Source organism: Chiloscyllium plagiosum, unplaced genomic scaffold, assembly GCF_037043375.1.
Source record: "Chiloscyllium plagiosum isolate Xiang-an unplaced genomic scaffold, Cpla_swu_hap1 HiC_scaffold_53X, whole genome shotgun sequence".
Taxonomy (NCBI): domain Eukaryota; kingdom Metazoa; phylum Chordata; class Chondrichthyes; order Orectolobiformes; family Hemiscylliidae; genus Chiloscyllium; species Chiloscyllium plagiosum.
Window position 1 is genome coordinate 26,113,894 of NW_028270191.1, and position 12,292 is coordinate 26,126,185.

General features: G+C 42.0%; 1 protein-coding gene across 3 annotated transcripts in view; it reads right to left on the bottom strand.

Annotated features, from left to right (window-relative positions):
* The window catches only part of dnajc14 (DnaJ (Hsp40) homolog, subfamily C, member 14), a 42,313-nt gene that overhangs the window by 3,954 nt on the left and 26,067 nt on the right, over nt 1–12,292 (bottom strand). For all 3 annotated transcript variants that reach the window (XM_043681671.2, XM_043681672.2, XM_043681673.2), the window contains exon 6: nt 7,467–7,569. In XM_043681671.2, the coding sequence (XP_043537606.1) occupies nt 7,467–7,569 (103 nt within the window). The remainder of the gene's footprint in view (nt 1–7,466; nt 7,570–12,292) is intronic.

A 12,292-nucleotide genomic window follows, 5' to 3' on the forward strand; every position in this document is an offset into this window, starting at 1 on the left:
CCTTTAACTTGACATCAGGACTTCGCTAGATGATTCTGGAAGTAATTGTACATCAGTAGGTTCCAGTTTTGATCCTTAGTATGTGCCATGTTAGCAGATCTCAGTAATATAGGTAATATAGCTTCAGGCCAAGACAAAACACTTAAAAAAAAACATGTTCTCACTTCTGATCAGATTTGAATGAAGCCTGCTAGCAAATGTCCATGTGATCTGTCCTTGCAGTCTGATAGTTGAGCAATACAAAGGGGCAGGGTAATGAAGAACACACATGGAACTACACCTAAGCAACTGGGTGTTTTCAACAGTGGAGAGAAAATGAAATAAGATGGTGGGGTGAGGAGTGGTTATTTACATATTGAAAACATTAAATGGTATGAAAATATTGATTTTAATGAGGGATAGATCAAGCAAGGTAACACGCTGCTGCTTTGTTGCTACATGACCTAATTCCATGTTGTGAAATTATCAGGTCCCTTTATACGCTAGGATAATGTCAATAGCAAATGTATTGAGTCTCTCAGGTAATTCAGGGAGGAAAGTTTCTTTTTTTAATTATTCATGAGACCTGGGCTTCACTGGGTTGGCCAGTACTTAGTGGCCATCTCTAGTTGTCTTTGGGAAGACAGTGGTGAGCTGCCTTCTTGAACTGCTGCAGTCTATTTAGTGTAGGGCCACCCACAATATAGTTAGGGAAGCTGAACCAGGCTTCTGATCCAGTGACACTGATGAAGCAGTGATATTTCCAAGTCAGTGATATTTCCAAGTTCTCCTCTAGCCAAGTCGCCAGAGGAGAACATTTAGGTGATTGTGTTCCCATGCATCTACTGCACGAGTCCTTCTGGATAGAAGTGGTCATGCATTTGCAAGGTGCTCTCTAGAGAACCTTAGTGAATTTCTTCATGAATAAACTAACAAAATTCTCATAACTAAAAGGAAAAGAAAATCAGTCGCTAGGGAAGAGTAATTTGCTTTAAGCTGTTTTGAGAATACCTGAACTGAAAAATTAGTGGTTTCCTGAAGCTGTTCTTTGCTCTTTTTGCAGAGTGTTGCAAAGTGTTTATGTGCATTTTCTCGCCCACAATATTGTCCATCCAGTGAGATTTTTAAAAAAGTATCCATTTGCAAGATGTGGGCACTGGCAGAAGGTTCATCTCAGGTGCTCAGAAATATGGTAGCTTTTGAAATGATGCAAATATACAGGCTGCTTGGCCACTGCAGCAGACAGATAAGAGTTAACCATGTTGGCCTTGGGTAAAGTTGCAGATTTCCTTTACTAAAATAAAAACAATAATGAGGCCAGTTGGATATTAAAGACAATTGGAGAGCAATTGCAGAGTTTCAAGACAGCAGCAAGCAGCAACAGAGAACAGGTGGAGGCGCAGGTTCTGGGACCCAGCCCTTTAGCTTCAAGACAGCAGAGAGATGAGACAGCAGAAGATAAAAGGAGGCCTCGGCCTGGAGCTTCTCCTTCTGGAGAACATCTGATTGGGGGAAAAAAAAAATTAAGCCACAACAGAGAGATAATGCGTCTATGAGTAACTGCTGTTTGGGACTGTATATATGATTACCAACCTACAACCAGCATAACTATTAGTAATTGTAAGATCTTTATCTGCACTGGTGAAATTTACAATTCCCAGCCATTTAATTAATGTTTATTAATTAACACAATAAAGCTGGCAGTGCAGGTGATGTGCTGTGACTACAAGATGCTTGAACTTCTGGATGCCAGCATGATTAAGGATAAATCCATCTGCAGTTTCAGGAACGTCAGTCAGTGGGTTGAATTCAGAGCTGCAGACACTGTACATCAGGGAGGGGAAGTCACCTGAATACTTTATTCCAGGAGGCAACCACACCCCTTAGGATGGGATCATCGGATTTGGCCAGTGGTCAGGGACAGGAGGGTGTGACTGCGCGTGATGCAGGCAAGGGTACCCAGCAGACAGGAACGCAGGAGCCTCTGGTTTTGTAACTGTCCAAAAAGTTTTAGGTCATCTATTGTGAAACCTACACTTCCATCCAACCAAGCTGAAAAGACCTAACTGACAAAGGTACCATGGACAAAGAAAGCCATTCAAGTAGGAGGAGCAAAAAGGAACATAGCCTTAGTCAGGTTCAGCATAAGGAGGGTGTTTGACATTTTTCTTTCATCTCACTCATGAGACATGGGCATCCACTGGCCAGGCTAGCATTTATTGCCCATCCCTAGTTGCTCTTGAGGTGATGATGATGATGATGGTCAGCTGCCTTCTTGAACCTTTGCAGTCTGTATACCCAGAAGTAGACTCACAAAGTTATTCAAGAGTTCCAGGATTTTGACCCAGCAACACTGAAGGAATGGCACTGTTTGAAACTTGGAGGTGGTAGGGTTCCCATGTATCTGCTGCCCATGGCCTTCTAGATGATCAACAGTACCATCCAAACCTACAATTGCCAAGGATGTTTGGTGAATTTCTGTAGTAGATCTTGTAGATGGTACACAATGCTGCTGCTATTGAATGTTGGTGTTGGAGGGAGCGTATGTTTGTGGATGTGGTGCTTTGTCTTGGATGTTGATGAAGCTGTACCCATCTAGGCAAGTGGGGAGCATTCCATCACACTCCTGACTTATTTCTTGTAGATGGTAGATAGGCTTCGTAGAATCAGGAGGTGGCTTATACATTGCAGTATTCCTAGCCTCTGATTTTCTATTGAGGCCACTATTTATATGGTTAGTCCAGTTGAGTTTCTGGTCAATGGTAATCCCAAGATGTTGATAACAGGGGATTCACTGATGGTAATGCCACTGAATGTCAAAGGGTAATTGTTAAATTCCCTCTTGTTGGAGATGGTCATTCCTTGACGTGTGCATGGCATGAATATTACTTTCCCCTTGTCGGCCCAAGCCTACATATTGTCCAGGTCTTGACGCATTTGGAAATGGACTGCCTCAGTATCTGAGGAGTCACGAATGGTGCTGAACATTGTGCAATTATCAGCGAACATTCCCACTTCTGACTTTATCAGAAAGGGAATATCACTAAATAATGCTAATGAGGTTGACCTAGGACATGACTGAGAAACTCCTGCAGAGATGCCCTAGAGTGGAGATGAGTGATCTCTAAAAATCACAGCCACTTTCCCTTGTGCCAGATATGATTCCAAACAATGCAGAGTTTTCCCTGATTCCCAGTGAATTCAAGTTTTGCTTGGCTCCTTGATGCCACACACAGTCAAATGCAGCCTTGCTGTCACTTTCACTTTCCCTCTGGAATTCAGCTCTTTTGTCCCTATTTGAACAAAGGCTGCAAATAAAGTCAGGAGCTGAGTGGCCCTGATGGAACCTAAACCTGGCATCAGTGAGCAGATTATTGCTGAACAGGTGCTGCTTGATGGCCCAGTTGTTCACTGCAACAAAGAGGGCAAGTCCAGACAGCTGTGCTGTGTCCAGTAGCCAGGTTCAGGATATCTGCTCTGGGTTGGAAAAGAACTTGCAGTGAGAGGGGAAGGATCCAGTTGTCCAGGCTCATGTTGATACCAGTAAGCAGAGGTAGACCTAGGAAAGAGGTTCTGCTGAGGAAGTATGAAAAGATGGGCACTAAATTACAAAACACAACCTCAAACAGGAAATAATCTTTAGATTATGGAGCCATGTTCAAATTCATATCAGGCAAATAAGAGAGTAATGAATGCTTAGCTCAAAGATATATGTGGGAGAAGTGGTTTCCAGTGGGACACTGGCACCTGGCCTGTTGGCACTGATGTACACATAATGAAGGAAGCAGAGGAGGTTTTAAACTTGGATAGTTATAGTTAAAAGGTAGAGTTGAAGCAAGACAGCAACATAGTAATACAAGAAATGAAAATCAGAGAATAACCAGAGAGGTTAGAGAGACTAACAGATGTTACAAAGATAACAAAAGACAAAACTAAACACTCCGAATCTGACTGCACGTAGCACACATTGGAATAGATAAATATGATAGCCATTACAGAGATGCAGCTGCAGAATGACAAGGAGTGGACCTGAATATTAAGGGATATAAGACATTCAAAGCTGGTAAAAAGGGAGAGGTAGCACTGTTAATCAGTGCAGTAGTTAGAGGTGACCTTGATTCAGGAAATCAGGATGTAAAACTGATTTGGGTGGAGATGAGGAATAATAGGTCACTAGGGGAAGTGGTCTACAGACTCTCTTATAGTAACCACAATGTATACTGGGTGCTTGTGATAAAGGGACAGCAATAATCATGGGTGACTTTAATCTGCATATAACTAGAATATTAGATTAGCAATGGTAGCCTGGATGAGGAGGAGTTCATTGAATGATTCTGAGGTAGCTTCTTAGAACTACATATCTGGAACCAACCAGAGAGCAGGTTATATTGGACTCTGTATTGTATAATGACCTCAGAGTTAAGGAGCCTCTCAACAGTTGCAACCAACATAGGATTGCATTTTACATCCTGTTTGAAAGGGAGAAGAGTGGATCTAAGATTAGTATTTCAAATTTAAATAAAAGCCACTATATAGGCTTGAGAGCTGAGCTACCAAAGTGAAATGCAATAATAGGCTAGGAGATAGATCAATAGAGAAGCTGTAGCAGATAATTAAAGCAATATTTCAGAATAAGCAAAAACTTAAGAAAAAAACATAACTGTGCAAAAGATGAGTAGCAAGTTGGATGATTGGCCAGAATAGAAAGAATGGCAGAGAATGACTTTAATTTCTTCTTTCTGATCAACCTGAGTATGACAGGGCGCTGGCTAGAAGTGTAAACAATAGATAGTAAATACATGTAGAAATTCTTACTAAAGAAAAAGTGTAAATAAAGCGAGTTAGTCCTTTAGTGAGTGAGAATGGAGAGTTAATAATAGATTAGAAGGCAATAGTGAATGAAATGAACAAATATTTTGCTTCTGTTTTTACTATAGAGGATACAAAATTCATCCCAGTAATAGCTGTAAATCAAGAGGTAGAAAGAAAAGAGGAACTTGTTGAAATTACAATCACCAAGGAAGCATTACTGAGCTGCAAGCTGACAAGTTCCCCAGGTCCTGATGGACTTCATCCTTGGCTCAATGCAGTAAATGCATTGATGCTAATTTTCCAAAATTAGAGATAGTCTGGGAAGGTTCCATCAGACTGAAAAGTAGCATAAATATGTCCCCTCCATTTAAAAGGAGGGAAGCAGAAAACCAGTAACTACAGACCAGTTAGCTTGATGACTATTGTGAGAAAGGTGTCAGAACTGCTCGTTAAGGAGATCATAGTGGACACTCAGAAGAACAAGGTTATTGGGATTTGGAAATGCTGGTGTTGGACTGGGGTGTATAAAATTAAAAATCACAACACCAGGTTATAGTCCAACAGATTTATTTGGAAGCACTAGCTTTCGGAGCACTGCTCCTTCATCAGGTGGTTGTGGAGTATAAGGTTATTGGGAAGAGTCAGCATGATTTTGTTAAAAGGGAAGTAACGTTTAATCAATTTATTGGAGTTCTCTAGATAATGGGGCAGTGTGTTGACATACTGTACTTTGATTTCTAGAAGTCATTCAACAAAGTACATTGAAGGGTCTGACAACATGGATGTGGGCGGCACGGTGGCTAGCACTGTTGCCTCACAGCGCCAGAGACCCGGGTTCAATTCCCACCTCGGGCAACTGTCTGTGTGGAGTTTGCACAGTCTCCGCGTGTTTGTGTGGGTTTCCTCCAGGTGCTCCGGTTTCCTCCCACAGTCCAAAAATGTGCAGGTTAGGTGAATTGGTCATGCTAAATTACCCATAGTGTTAGGTGAAGGGTAAATGTAGGGGAATGGGTCTGGGTGGGTTGCTCTTCGGAGGGTCGGTGTGGACTTGTTGGGCCAAAGGGCCTGTTTCCACACTAAGTAATCTAATCTAAAAAAAAGTGCCACACAAAGTTATTGCACAAAGTAAAAGGGATAACGTATTAAGGATAGAAGATTGACGTCCTGCAGAGATTTGTGCTGGGGCCTCATGTTTTACAATATATACAGGACATTGGTGAGACCACATCTTGAATACAGTGTACAGTTTTGGTCTCCTTAAGGAATCATGTAAATGTGTTGGAGATGATTCAGAGAAGGTTCACTAGATCAATACCTGGAATAAGTAGGTTGGCTAATGAGGAAAGACTGGACTGGTTTTCATTGGAGTTTAGAAGTGTGAGGGTGACTTGATTGAAATACACAGTATATTGAAGGGTCTGACAACATGGATGTAGAAATTATATTTCCTCTTATGGCTAAGGCCAGAACTAGGGGCATTCCTTCAAAATTAGAGGTCACCCTTTTAGGACCAAAATGTGGAAAAATTACTTATCTCAGGGTTGTACAATTCTGGAACTCATTACCAAAGAAGATGGGATCATTGAATTTTTAAGGTGGAGGTAGATCGATTTTAATACAGTGGCATAGGTTTTGGGAGGAGATGGGAATACAACAGAGAAGCCATGATCTTATTGAATAGTGGAGTATACTCAAAGAGCCAATTGGCCTATTCCCACTCCTCATTCTTATGTTTCAGTTTTACTAATCCTAGTTTTTGTTTTTAGATTTTAAAACTTAACTCAGATTCCCAGACTGTTAAAATGGGATTTGAACTCAATTACTAGTTCAATAACTCAAACCACTGCACCACTAAAGTTACACGTGTCCTGCAACCACTACCTTTCACCTAGCAAGAATTATTCCAGAGATGAGGAACTTCAGTTATGTAGATGGAATAGAGAAGCTGGGGTTTACAGAAAGATAGTTAAGGGAAGATTTGATAGGGGTATTCAAAATCATGAGAGGTCAGTACAGAGTAGATAAAGGAGAGATTTCCTATTGGTGGAAAGATCATGAACCAGAAAACACCAAATTTAAGGGTGATTGACAAAAGAACCAAATGCAATATAAGGAAAAATTTTTTTTACAGTGAGTGGTTTGGATCTGGAATTCACTGCCTGAGTGTGGTAGATTCAGATTTAATTATATAGTTATCAAAATGAAAGTGATAATTGTGAAAAGAAGAAAAGCAAATCCACAGGGAAAATGACATGGGAGGTGACCATGTGAATTACTCCTGCAGAGAGCTAGCAAACACAACAGGCCATATAGACTTCTTTTGCCCCGTAACCATTCTCCAATTCTTATTTTATAATAACCTGAACACAGCACTGATGTGCAAGCTGTGCTGCTAGCCTTGTAAAGTCATTGAAAATCTGCACAAGACTGAGTATTCAGCTAGGTTTTACTGTACTGACCTCATTTAATTGTTACAACTGAGACATTGACATGCCTGCTAAAAAAGGTACCAAGGTAATAATTTTGTCTAGACACACTTACCTCCTGTGCATAGCTTGCCTGTGAACCTGTGCTTTGATTACTGCGCTACAAAATTCACATTATAGGGCCAAAGACATTATAGGGAGGAGAAAACAACTGGAAGATTAATAGTGAACATCTCTACATTTACTTACCTATGTCTACCACTGTTTCCAGAAGTTCGTGTAGCAAAGGATATATGGTAAGGAACATTATGTATATCAGGAGATATTCCAACCCTCTGACACCCAGCCCACTCTGAAGAGAGAAGGGATAAACAAAACAAACAGCGAGTTACTTAACTTCTATATGAATTATTAATCTCTCATAATTTTTCTAACGCAACAGAGACATGTCTGTGGAATTTCTCTCAGGCTAGAATAAACAATGCAGAGAAATCCAGATGCTTTCTATGTTTGCTCTTGGGTCCTATTCAGTACTGCGCAGTCGGAGTACGAATTCGACAATGACCCCACTCCCTAGTTTTTAACCAATTGACTCCCAATAATCCACTGGAAAGGGCACGAGTGAATTTCAAACTGATATTTGTTTTGGAGGAGGGTATTAAGAGTCATAGAGCTGAACAGGTAATTGGACTTGAGGTATAGGTCTGTCATGATCAGATTGAAAGACAGAACAGATCTGAGGGGCTGAATGGCCTTCTCCTACTCCTGTATAACAGCCTCAAGTTATGCGAATGATCTCCTCCTATTCCTCCCTCCATATTGAAAAACACCAAGTTACCATTTTACATCAGAACCAACCAAGAAATCAACATGTGCCAAACACAGGCGTCATCTCCCAATTCTCTCAAAAACCAAAAAGGTGATTTCAAAGGCTTTTCAACCTTAGGATTTGAAAATCATAGTTGACTTCTCGTATTTTTCTTTTAGTACAGTGTTCATTGCTGAAGACAGGCTTTTAAAGTATTTCTGGAATAAGATTTTAATTGGATATTCCAGAATGATGCTCTAGGAGATTGTAGAAGAATTCCAAAAGGTCAGTAATGGCTTACAAGGGATAACAACTTTGAAAAAAATGTTCATGCTAGTTAAATATTAGGTCCATGTGAAATGAACCTGAATCAAGAGATACTGTAAGGCACATGGAAAATAATTGCAGTTGCATTATTTTTAATTCATTCAGAGGGCAGTTGTGGAGTTAACCACATTGCTGTGGTGAGTGTCACATGTAGGCTAGACCAGGTAAGGATGGCAGTTTCTTCCCCTGAAGAACATTAGTGAAGTAAATTAGCTGGAAAACAAAAACAAATCAACAACAGTTTCATGGTCACCATTATACTCTAAATTTCAGATGTTTTTCTTTTACATTGAATTCAAATTTCACCATCTGCTATGGCAGGATGTGAACCTGGGTCTCTAGATTAATAGTTGAAAAGCAGAGTGCTGGAAAAGCACAGGTCAGGCAGCATCCCAAGGAGCAGGAGAGTCGAAGTTTCGGGCATAAGCCGTTCTATCAGGAAACTGATGAAGGGCTTATGCCCGAAACATTGATTTTCCTGCTCCTTGGATGCTGCCTGACCTGCTGTGCTTTTCTAGCCACATGCTTTTTGACTCTGACTCTCCAGCATCTGCAGTCCTCACTTTCTCCTCTTCAGATTAACAGTCTAATGCAATACCACTGGGTGATCGCCTTCCCTATTGAATTGGAATTGTTGGAACGATGAGACCAACTGATGAATTTGAGATGGTAAGAACAGTAACAAACAGTTGTTATGAAGTATATTTAATCTAATTTACATTCCTGCTAATTTACTAGTGAGTCAGTGTTTATTCAGAGACTAGCAACTTCACTATCTCAGTATCTCACTTCCGCAGGTTTTAGTCTTGACATTTTGTTGCTACTAAAACTCAAGAGAATTGATATTTATTTGCCACCATATTGACATTTACCACCCAATAATCAAGCCAAATAACACATTTTCATGTTGCATTAAGCGTTTTAGATCACAGAAACAGGCTGCTTGACGCAACTGATTTATGTTCGTGTTTATGCTTTGCAAATAGTGCTCCAGGTCAGGTTACAAATCCTTGCCTTTTGAACACAACACCATTCTGCTGAAGCTACCACAACTGAAAACTTTATACAGCAAATTATCTCCAAACTTCAGTTCTAAAATCATTCATGCGATGTGGATGCTAGTGGTTGGGCCAACATTTATTGCCCATCCCTATTGTCCTTGAGAAGGTGGTGGTGAGCTGCCTTCTTGAGCTCCTACAGTCCACATGCTGTAGGTAGATCCACAATGCTATTAGGGAAGGAATTCCAAGATTTAACCCAGTGATGCTGAATGAACAATGATATATTTCCAAGCCAGGATGGTGCACGGCTTGGAGAAATACTTGTAGGTTAGCGGTGCTCCTATACATGTGCTGCCCTGTCTAGATAGTAGTGGTCATGTGTTTGGAAATGTGCTGTTTAAGAAGCCTTGGTGAATTTCTGAAAAGCATCTTGTAGATAGTACACACTGGCGTTACTGAGCATCAATGCTAGAGGAAGTGAATGTTTGTGATTTTCTTTTATTTATTTGTGGGATGTGGGCATTGCTTGCTGGCCAGCATTTATTGCCCATCCCTAGTTACCCTTGAGAAGGTAGTGGTGGGCTACCTTTTGAACCACTGTTCCTGGCATGCCCTCCTGCACTCTCCATTGAACCAGAGTTGATCCCCTGGCTTAATGGTCAAGGTTGAGCGGAGGATATGCCAAGTCATGAGGTTACAGATTGCTGGAGTACAATTCTGCTGCTATTGATGGCCCGTAGTGCCTCAATGATGCCCAGTCTTGAGTTGCTAGATCTATTTGAAGTTTGTCCCATTTAGCACAGTGATAATGCCACACAACATGATGGAGATTATTCTCAATGTGCAGGCAGGATTTTGTCTCCACAAGGACTGTGCAGTGGTTGCTCTTCCCGATACTGTCATGGACAGAATGTGTCTGCACCTGGCAGATTGGTAAAGATGAGGTCAAGTAGGCTTCTCCCTCTTGTTGGTTCCCTTACTACCTGCTGCAGACCCCAGTCTCGCATTTTTGTCCTTTAGGACCCGAACACTTTGATCAGTAGTACTATTGCCGAGCAACTCTTGGTGGTGATGATGAAATCCCCCACCCAGAGGACGTTCTGTGCATTGCCCATCCTCAGTGCTTCCTCAAAGTGTTGTTCAACGTGGAGGAGTACCAATTCATCTGCTGAGAGAAGACGGTAGGTGATAATCAGGTTTCTTTGCCTATGTTTAACCTTAAGCCATGCGAATTCATGAGGTCCAGAGTCAATATTGAGGATCCCAGGCAACTCCCTCCCACTGTGCCACCACCTCTGCTGGGTCTGTCCTGTTGGTGGGACAGGACACATCCAGGGACGGTGATGGTGGTGTTTGGGACATGGCCTGTAAGGTATGATTCTGTGAGTAAGACCATGTCAGGCTATGCTAGTCTGTAAGACAGCTCTCCCAATGTTGGCACTGGACCCCAGATGTTGGAAGGACTTTGCAGGGTTGACAGGGCTGTTTCTGCGGTTGTACTTTCCAGTGCCTAGGTCGATGCCAGGTGATCAGTCTGTTTTCATTTCTTTGAGACTCCGTAACGATTGGTACAACTGAATAGCTTGCTTGGCCATTTCAGAGGGCAGTTGAGAGTCAACTACATTGCAGTGGGTTTAGGTTCACATGTGGGCCAAACTAGATAAGGATGGCAGATTTCCTTCACAAAAGGACATTAGTGAACGAAATGGTTTCTTCTGACAATTGGCAATGATTTCACGGACATCAGTACTGGTATCAATCAAGTAGACGGCTTGGTCCTGGATGGGTGTCAAGCTTCTTGAATGTTGTTACAGTTGCACTCATCCAGACAAGAGGGGAGCTGAAACTTTATTGCTGGAACAGCACAGCAGGTCAGGCAGCATCTAGGGAACAGAAGATTCGACGTTTCGGGCACATGCCCTTCTTCAGGAATCATGTGCCCGAAACGTCGAATCTTCTGTTCCCTAGATGCTGCCTGACCTGCTGTGCTGTTCCAGCAATAAAGTTTCAGCTTTGATCTCCAGCGTCTGCAGACCTCACTTTCTCCTCAGACAAGAGGGGAGCATTCCATCACGTTCCTAACTTGTGCCATGCAGATAGTGGACAGGCTTTGGGTAGTCAGAAGGAGAGTTACTCGCTGCATGATTCCTAGCCTGAATTGCTCTTGTCGTCACTGCATCTACATGGCTAGCCCAGTTTAGTTTCTGGAAAATGGTAAACCCCCAGGATGTTGATAATAGGGAGATCCAGTGACGGCAATGCCATTGAATTTCAAGGGGTAATGGTTGTATTCTCTCTTGTTGGAGATGGTCATTCCCTGGTGTGGCAGAAATGTCCTTGCCACACATCAGCCCAAATCTGGATATTGTTCAGGTGTTGCAGCATTTGAACATGCGCTGTTTCAGTATCTGAGGAATTATGAATATTCTGAACATTGCACCGTGAACATCCCCACTTCCAATGAAGCAGCTGAAGATGGTTGGGCCTCCGACGCTACCCTGAGGAACTCCTGCAGAGATGACTGATCTCCAGCAACCACAGCCACCCTTCTTTGTACCAGATAGGTCTATAAACAGCAGTGTTTTCCCCTGATTCCCACTGACTCGTTTTCCTAGGGTTCCTTAATGCCACACGAGATCAAATGCAGTCTTAATGTCAAGGGCAGTCTCTCTCACCTCACCTCTGGAAGCGAGCTCTTTTGTTTGAACCAAAGCTACGATGAGGTCAGAAGCCGAGTGGCTGTGGTGGAACTCAAAGTGAGCACCAGTGAGTAAATTATTTCTCATGTCTCTGAATAGCATTGTTGATAACATCTTCCAACACTTGACTGGTGATGGAGGGTATACTGATAGGGCAGTAAGTATCGAGTTGGATCTGCCGTGCTTTGTGCATACAGAACATTTCTGCTCAATTTTCAACATTGTCATGTAGATACCAGT